Source organism: Dacryopinax primogenitus, assembly GCF_000292625.1.
Source record: "Dacryopinax primogenitus strain DJM-731 SS1 chromosome Unknown DACRYscaffold_13, whole genome shotgun sequence".
Lineage (NCBI taxonomy): Eukaryota > Fungi > Basidiomycota > Dacrymycetes > Dacrymycetales > Dacrymycetaceae > Dacryopinax > Dacryopinax primogenitus.
The window spans coordinates 819,385-828,707 of record NW_024467210.1 but is presented as its reverse complement, the minus strand read 5'-3'; the positions used below and the strand labels follow the sequence as shown (position 1 = coordinate 828,707).

Sequence of the window (9,323 nt, the reverse complement as noted above, 5' to 3'; positions counted from 1 at the left end):
AACCTGCTGGAAGGATTGGATGGTCAGGTGACCTGCTGTGCATGGCTGTGCATGACCTCATATGACCTCATCCTTGGTCATATGACCTGATCACCTGACTAGGCTGAGTAAGCAAGATGTTCTAGCAGGTTCCACCACAGAGGTATAAATATAAGGCCTACTCTGCCTGGGACTGTCTCTTCAGACTTGGTCTCTTAGGATCATCCACAGGTACCTATACTGTAGATAGGTCTTAGTCATCAGGTCTACTCCACTTCCTTGTTGCCTGCTTAGACTCTTGGCACTCTTAGGTGAGCAGACTTAGTCAGCCTGTGTTGCCCTAACAGTACTTTCCCTTGTGCAAGTCCCACACCCCTGTCTGATATCACCAATTACTTTGCCCTTTTCTCACCATCCTCCTTACAACATGTCATTAATTCTTCATGAATTTAAAGGGTTCCTCCTCTACAACTATACTTACAAATATTGGGTGGTGTTATTAATCATAATTGAACTGATAATTTCATTGTCAGGCATTGATCAAATCAATGCTTGATGCCCATCATGCACACAGATGCAAATACTATACAGTGCCTGGAACTCATGTCTTCCTTGAGTTGTCATCTTCATCAATCACCACCATGTCCAAGTACCCAGTTCCATACTAAACTTTGCACACAAAGCTGTAAGTTTATTCCTTTTGGCCATCATTCTATATTTTGACCTTCTATATTATAGACAAAGTTGAAATTACCTTGGTAATATGGTTGGTTTTGCAGAGTTGCTCCAGTGGCTGACTGATAAGCCATAGATCACCATTCATGGGCTGTTCCTCAATTCATCCAATATGAAGAATCCTCTCTATATCAAAGTGATGAGCACTGAGAATGACAAGTGGGGCAATGGACAGGGGGAGCTGACACTTTGCATCATGGACAGAACAGTGCATGTCAACTACCCTGCTATAGTGTCCTCTCCAGCCAATAGGTGTGAGGCTTGTTATGCTATTGGGGCTGATCTTGCCCATCAAGCCTATGTAATGGTGACAGATTCCTTGGACACTGCTGAAGCTCTTGTTGACTGTGTCATTGCTTTTTTCCAAGGCTCAGCTTGCTCACAGGTCAGCAATGAGGCTCTCATTGAGGCAATCATCAGCTACCTTGAAGTTTGTCACACTGAGTCTGGCAAGGCTTCTCTGCCTGGCAACCACCTCCTACTCAACACAAACCTCAAGTCTGGCAAGGCTTCTCTGCCCAGCAACCATCTCCTACTCAAGAACCCAGGTTATGATTGCACCAAGATCCTTTGCCAAAGCTGCTATGACACCGGAGCCCAGCTCTCCAGGTGGCTCTATCATGTTGCAACTGCCCCTTGTGACATAGTGGAGTCTTTGGCAGCTGGTATGATTGGAAAGGGGTTCTCAGAGTGCTCCAGAGCAGTGTGTATCAGTCTGTAGCAACCCTGTGCAACTTGTATACCATGTATCCTTGCAAGCTCACTGAGTCCCACATAGGGTCCATGGGCTCTATGTTTTAATAGTCCTGTCAATCCATGCATTATCCCATTATCCACATTTGTTGATACATCCTTCCATAAATTAGATTACAGTGCCAGACCACTGTAAGATCAAGCATATTGAGGAGGAAACTAAGCATTCATTGTCTTGCCATGGTTTATCAAATGCACATCCTCTGACACCATATTCCCCACCTCTATGTTTGGCAAGCCTGGGCTCTCTGAATCACTTCTCCTCCTCTTTCCATGCCTCTCCTGTTCTTCCACCCCATCTCCTGCCCCATCTCCCTGTCTGTGACCCATCTGAGAGTGGGAAAACCTGGTAAGGTGCAAGCCAGGCAAGTGTACTGCTCATTGCTGGTTTGGGTTGTTTGGATTTGTGCAAGATACACAGGGTGCTATCCTCAGTAATTACTTGCACATTGCCACAAAGGTCCTTTGGTACTTTGACCAATACCTCCTGTTTGATGATCAGCAGTGCAGTCAGGAGGGGTCATCCCTCATTCTCACAAAGTGCTCATTGGCTGTCCTGTTGTCTGCTCTCACATTGACCTGGATCTGCACACCCTCTAGCATTCTCTGTACCAAGCTTGTGAAGATCATGACAGTTGCTGAGATGATCTTGAGGATCAGAGCACTTCAGCAGGGCAATGTCAACATCAATGGACAAAGTGCTTCTAAGTGTATCCAGCCTGCTGTCATTGTTTATATGGTTGTCACATCCTTGATCACATTGGTCTCCTTTACTCCATTGTCTGCTAAACCAGTTCCTCCTGCTTAACTTGGCATCTATCTAACAGTAGTCTATGTTCTTATATACTAAGCTTGGTCTTGATGCTTGCCATTTTTCTGTGAACTCTTATGGGACACAGGGTTGCTGTCTGGTTTGCCCAGATTGGAGCACAAAAGCAGGTCATACCCCCTCCAGCAAACTTGTGAAGCATGCAGCCACTGATAAGCATAAGCTATATGCTGGTTGGTGTGATGAGCAGCCGGATGTGCTGTTGCCATCTGGGCATCAGCAAGACACCCAGCAAGTTGATGTCCTCTCCTGGACAGATGACTATAATCAATGGTCTCCTCCTGCCAACTCTGACTTTGCTATGCATGTACATACTTCCATGCTAGAAGTGAAGGGATGATCCGAGTATGAAGACTCAGAATCTGGAGATCTTTGTCTTTACATTGGAGAAGGACAGACTATTGCTGTGGGTAGCCTTCAAGACCAGCTCTTATGCCAAGGAGATCTTTGCAAGCTTTACCCTAATACTTCCTCTGGGTCTTTGCTACTGCCGGATAGTGTGGCTCTATCTGCACACTGTATCTCATTGGCAGGTACATGGTGCATTCAAGAGTGAATGGATTGCCTTTTTGGTTTAGCCCAAGAAGGCAAGACATTTCCCTATCCAGATGATGGGGTAAGTGTGTGAACACCTTCAGAACAGAGCTGACAATGTGCCAGCTACATTTAGCTGACCTACAGTTCAGTGCTCTTCATCAGCAGTTCTCCCATGGGCAGACCAAAAGTATTCTGCAATATGCAGAGGATTGCAGAGGTAGCTGTGTGCCCAAGCCCACCTGCCTCACCAAGTTCCAGGAGGAGGCATTGGAAGCAATGGGTAACCCACAGTTGTGTTACCAGACCTCCCAGGGCATGGTATACTACTTATATAACCCCATTCATCTTTTACAATGGGATAGTGCTGTCTTCTTTCTCTTGAACCTTGCTGATGTGCTAACAGGAGCTTTCAAACCCAGTTAAATTGCTCCAGGTGCAATATTTTCCAATAGTCAAAACAAGGCATCTGTGGGAGGTCTGGCACAGGTTGTTTTGGGGCTGGGATGTGCCTGACTGCTGTCTGACCCCAATGGTAATACATGCAGGCTGGCATGTATTTGTAGATGAGCTTGTCCTCCTCAATCACATGGAATACTTCATTCTGAAGAGGCTTGTGCAGGTGGGAGAAGCTCAAGATAGGCAAGATGCTACAATTGCAGCATGGGGCTGGATGGTGGAGCAGAACACTTTCTTGGTATTCTATGTGTACTGACTGGATACTCTCATCTTGTGTGGCTGACAGAGAACCCTAGGGGAAGCTTCATGTCTGAACCAATGAATGAATGCTGCATATGATCAAGGAAGTGACCCATACATTCCTCAATCTCATACCTGATCTTGAAGACAGACAGCTGTCCTTCTCAGGTAGGTGAACTCCCCAATCTTGTCCAATATCAGATCAGCAAAGTTGGATCAGGAATGCCATGCCACATGCTCTCCAATTAAAGGCCACAGGGCACTGAGTAGTTGCCATCCCCATTGCCCTTTGGGCTGATGACATCTCAGGGAACATCTCTTGCAAATGGAGCAAACACAATATTATCTGCATGTCCAACCTCACCTGACCAAGGCATGAACTTGACAAGCAATGGAATATCCACTTTGTGGGATGCTCCAAAACTATGTTGGCTGTGGAGATGTATGAGGGTGTGGTAGAACAATTGAGGTGGGTTAACCTTGCAGCTTGGGCAACCACCTCCTACTCAAGAGCCAGTGAGGGATGGATGCTCTGACCAGCAACTGCCTCCTACTCAAGAGTCAGTAAAGTTGGGACCCCTGGCCAGTAATCACCTCCTACTCATCCCTTGCTGACTCTATCTCCAGGATGCTCAATCAAGAGGGGGCAGTTGCATTTGACCTGCACACCTGCACTGAGATCCTATTCACAGCTTGGCCTGTGTTCTTCCCTGGAGACAACCCAGCTCAGGCCAAGCTCTGCAGCCATTGCCACCTGAAAGCCAACCACTTCTGCCATATCTGTGATATTGGCAGAAGCAAGGCCTGGAAGCATACACCACTCAGCTATGCTTCCCACTTTGAGGTAAGCACAGGTACAAACATCTGGATGTGTGCTGATCACAGGCCCAAGGTGGCACCATCTTGCTGCATATCCATCACCTGCTGCCATGTGGAGAGGCTCCTAGAGCTCAGCAAGAAGAGCAGGAATCTTACCAAGATTGAGAAGCTGTGATTAGTCCTTGGTATCAAGGATCAATTATCAGAGGTGCTCCTGGGCAAGCTGGCAGAGGTTACTAGGAAGACAGAGGGCACTCAAGTGGAGAAAGATGCAGCCCTCACCCAGCACCTGGACTCTCAGGGTGGACTGGGCTGTCTGAATCCCTCGCTGAAACTGGAAGGTAAGCAGTTCCAGCATATTGCCAGGAATATGGCAATACTCATGAACCATAGACCTGGACATTCACCAGCATTTGCTGGTGGAGCTCCTGCATACAGGCCCTCTTGGGGTCATCAAATATATCTGGACAATGACCTGGAAGTCCCTCATGCCATCAGTAACCAGACATGATGGAATGTCTAGGTCCCTCACAGGATCACCCATGGCTCAAGCAGAGATGCAACTTTGATCCCTCAGCACCCTCAGCCTTAGCAGATCCAAGTTTGATTGGGCATACATTTTTCAGTACTGTGGGGCATTGAATTGCAAGCACTTCCATGATCTCATGCAGCTCATGGTCTTTGTACTCTATGACCTCACCACACCTGAGATTCTGGAATGCTAGATGGTACTAGGGCTTGTGTTCTCTCTATTATGGATACATGATATCCCTGATCACCAGTCTTACTGCTAAGATTTAGCATTGGCCATAGATGCCTTGCTATTATCTATTGCTACTGTCAACTTGAGTGTAATTATCAACAAGGCCAAACCCCATATACTACTCCACATGCCAGACAATGTCAGGTCATTTGGTCCAGCCCTCAGCTTTAGTGTTGATTGGTGGGAATCATTCAACAAGATCTTCTGCAAGTTCTTGGTAAATAGTAATCACAAAGCACCAAGCTGCAATGTAGGATGAGTATTTGCCAATGCAGACAGGATCTGGCATACTGTTCAGGGCAGTTTCCAGTTGGATGCTGAAAGCAGAGAATGGGTTACTGTCTCTGACACCATTGTGCATTACACTGAGGAGAGCACACACTGGTCAAAGCACCTGGGGCTGCACTCTGCTCTGCAGAGGAGGGGGTAAAGAAAGGTGAGTAAGAGGTGGTAGCCAGTAAGGGTGTCTGTCCCTCACTGGCTGTTGAGTAGGAGGTGGTTGTCCAACTGAAGCTGACATCTTGCAGATACTGTGCTCAATTTCTCATCTCTCAGCATTGTCCAACAGCCTGTCTGGGCAACTCCATCCAACCAAGTACCTGTCCAATATGCACCTACAACAAGCAGTTTCCATTCTGGCAGAGAATGGAGACAGGGTTGAAGTATCTGCCTTTGCAGTGTACAGGACCAATAGTACTACAGTGAGTCAACTCCTTGACCTGTCTTCCCACACTCATTGACCCTCAGAGGCATGTTGGGTGAGTGTGAGAGTTGCTTGTGTGGGAGAAGCAGAGCACCAGGGTCAAATGGACTCACTGCAGGCACCATGTGCTTATGGAGCCCTTTCAGATAGGGGAAGTGCACCCAAAACTGGCCTGCCCCAAGCTGATACCCAAAGGAGTCATGATATTAGTGGAACCTAAGGTGGGCATCAATCAATCCACCTTCTAATGCCTAGCTGACTCTATGAGTGTATTAGGACATCATTGCTTGTGTCAATGTCCAGCATGATTTCTCCCTAGAGGGCAGTTATGGTGGCCAGACTATGAAATGCAAGAGGCAAGAAGGCAAGATCTCTGCTGTGATGGAGACCTTAATCTCTCACCATGCTGACCAGGTGTTTTTGCTGAACATGTTTAGTTTGCACAATGGTGGTCTCATATGCATGCTGCTTCCATACAAGCTATGCACACAAGTATTCAGCAAGGTGTCTAAGGCAGCAAGGATGGCCCTTGCAATGAAAATCCCACAACAGAAGAAGCCCCAGACTCAAGCAGCCTCTTGAGAAGACATCAGCTGCAGATGCAAAGCCCAGCAGATGCAGATGGGACTGGGCCCAGAGGGGTTAGTCTATTTCTAGTGCACACAGATTACTGGTTGTCTCACTAATGAACATTGTGGAATTGAGTATAGGAGGTGGTTGCTGTGCAGGACATCCTGTGTGAACCTCCTCTTGAGTAGGAGGTGGTTGGCAGCCTTGGCAGTAGACCACCATGATTTCTTGAGGAGGAGGATGTTGCCCATCAGTGCCATCTATTTCTTCTTACAGTGGTGATGCCACTGTAAGTGGGATGTGGGAAGAGGGAAGATCCAAGTTACACATGAGATCAAGGCAATTGGTCCTGGTGAGAAAGACTTGACTGCACTGCACTGGCATGGTCTTTTTTTGCCTTCTTCTCTCCACCAACCTTGTGCTAATATTTCTGCTTGCAGTAATAATAGCAAAGCTTGACTAATATGGCTGCCTTTTTGAAAACTGTGCTGATTCATGAGTCATCTGCTGTCCCTTAGGACCCAGAGGTTGGCTGATCTGTCCCCAGCACTAATCACACAAACAGACTTGGGCTTCCAAGCCAGACTCAAGCTCAGTCAAATCATGCAAGCAAGGGAGGTATAGGAAGGGGTAAGAGAAGGTTGACTGGGTCACAGGTGGGAACTGGTGAGATGGCCATGGGAGGAGTTGGAGGGGGAGCTGCAAAGTGGGCAAGGACACATGCCCTGGATAAGGAGCTCCCTGAAGGCATGTTGGAGAGTGAAGACAAGTTATGTGCTATATTTCCTTGAACAGATCATGATACTGACCCCTCAGGGACATCCAGGGATTTCCCTAGTGTTGAGCAAGTGGTGATTGTGCCATGGAGGGTGCTGACAGGAAGTGGGGAAGCTGCTATCCACTGACCAGGAAGAAAACAAGACCTCAGCAACATGGCACTGCAAGCATTGGGATGCTAGAAGGTTCCCAAAGCATGAGAAGCTGCAATCATGGAGGTGGCAAGGGAGGGGTTGGCTGATCCAACAGTAGTGTATTTGAATCTAATGTGCCAGCTTGTGGCTCTCCAAGAGACAGTTGTGTCCATGAAGAAGAAAGACAAGGAGATGTGAAAGCTGAGTGTTGCAAGCCAGGTATGTCTATAACCCATGAAAGAATCTGTACTACAGACAATGACTACAGAAAGAAATTAACAAAGAGATCTATTGCTTTGTGCTCAACCCTGGGGTTGCTAAGTACTCAGCATTGAGCATGATGCACACTCTCATGGTAAGCCCTGTCTCTTCCCTGGTACTGCACTAATACTGTTCCAGAGACATGTCCAGAGCCACAAGGAGCAGTTGAAGATTCCCAACAGCACATATCAAGTCAAGGCCCAGTGCAATGAGCTGGCATCCTTCTTGAGTGAATGACTATCTAACTGCAAGTCTTGGGTAAAGAACAAGGTCAGAAAGCTGAAGCCCTACTGAGATGTGGTTAACTTGGAATGTATTAGCTAATTTTGATGCTCAACATGAGCCTCACAGTGACTTGCAAAGCCTTGCTTCTGGACAGTGTGCCTTTTCACTTCCAACTGGCAAACTGGGCTCAGATCACTGTGCTGGTGAGAGAACTTTAATGCAGATGAAGCCATGTCCAATAATAATATGATATTACATTACACAGAGGGCAATCCTTCAATACCAAAAAGACAAAGAGAAGCAGATGGTGCTGAACCCATTCACTGGTAAAGCTGAGAGTGTGCCCCCACTGTCAAACTACTGGAAGTATGTGGATTCCAGCTTACAGGGGATTGAAGAGCATTGCAGGCAGGATCTGGATGAAATATTGAAGTAAGAGTTGGCCGATGCAGTGGCTCATAATATGGTGGGCTGATCAAAGTAACAGCTGGATCCATTGTATCTGGAAGGCCAAGAGACAATTGTATCTGGAGTCTGCAGATGAAGAGGCAGTCAAGGAGGCAGTGGGGGAGGTGTATAAGTGGCAGGCAGAGACAACCACCATGGGGTTGTCCAGAGGGCAGGTCCTTGAGCAGGATGCCACTGGGCCTGCAACTGGGGAGGGTGAAGAAGATGGATCATATTATGATGAAGGGGATGAAGGGGATGAGGTGGATGAGGTGGATGAGGTGGATGAGGTGGATGAGGTGGATGAGGTGGGTGAAAATGAGGATTGAGGATGAGGATTGAGGTGAGGTGGGTTAAGTAGGAGGTGGTTGCCAAAGGCTGCTGGTATGACCTTGTTCACATTGTTGGGGCTGCTCTCAGCAACAATATCATACTATCAATGTCTAATAATATTAATTGTCTATTATTGATTATTACAAACATCTCTGATGTCACCAAATGAGGGCCTGGAAAAGATGGGAGAAAGGCAGTAGGAAGCCATCCTTGAAAAGCTAAAAGCAGACAGTGCTGAAGCAAGGGGGATTCAGTGTGCCCTTTTGGCTGATAAGACCTGGTGTCAACCCTGAGTTCAGGTTGATGACATGCCTGGTTCATCTGCAATGTCAACCTGAATTGCACCTTTTGGAGGAGCACATATGTAATTATGGTAGATGGATTGCCATTCCCATGTGACTGCATGTGACTGCACATGGTTTTTTTTTCTTTCCCTTTTCATCAGTCCCTCCTCTCACATTGTTCTTGTGTCTCCCCAGGCTGCACTCAGCCATGTCTAAGCCTTGTCCTGGCCACCTTGCCACTGAGCTCATCTCTGGTTGCTACACTCACCAATGGGACTTGCCAAATGACTTCAACATATGGAGAGCAGAGGAGGAACATGCAGCCATGATCCAACTTGGAAGGCAGCAGGTGCAAAGGGGTCCAGTGCACAAAAAGACAGGTGAGCAGGCTTTCAAGGAGCGACAAGTATGGGTATTGTTAGGGCAACACAGGCTGACTAAGTCTGCTCACCTAAGAGTGCCAAGAGTCTAAGCAGGC

At 47.2% G+C, this 9,323-nt stretch overlaps 2 protein-coding genes across 2 annotated transcripts; both read left to right on the top strand.

Annotated features, from left to right (window-relative positions):
* Positions 1-4,743: 4,743 nt before the first annotated feature.
* On the top strand, positions 4,744-4,917 carry DACRYDRAFT_54496 (uncharacterized protein; the record flags this gene model as incomplete). Its single annotated transcript, XM_040775263.1, has 1 exon — positions 4,744-4,917. A coding segment is annotated over one exon (174 nt), but the record flags the coding sequence as incomplete, so codon positions are not given.
* Positions 4,918-7,894: 2,977 nt separating this feature from the next.
* DACRYDRAFT_16881 (uncharacterized protein) lies at positions 7,895-8,557 on the top strand (the record flags this gene model as incomplete). Its single annotated transcript, XM_040771236.1, has 3 exons — positions 7,895-7,984; positions 8,047-8,147; positions 8,269-8,557. The coding sequence occupies 3 exons, from the start codon at positions 7,895-7,897 to the stop codon at positions 8,555-8,557; spliced, it is 480 nt and encodes a 159-aa protein (XP_040627306.1).
* Between the last annotated feature and the right edge of the window lie 766 nt (positions 8,558-9,323).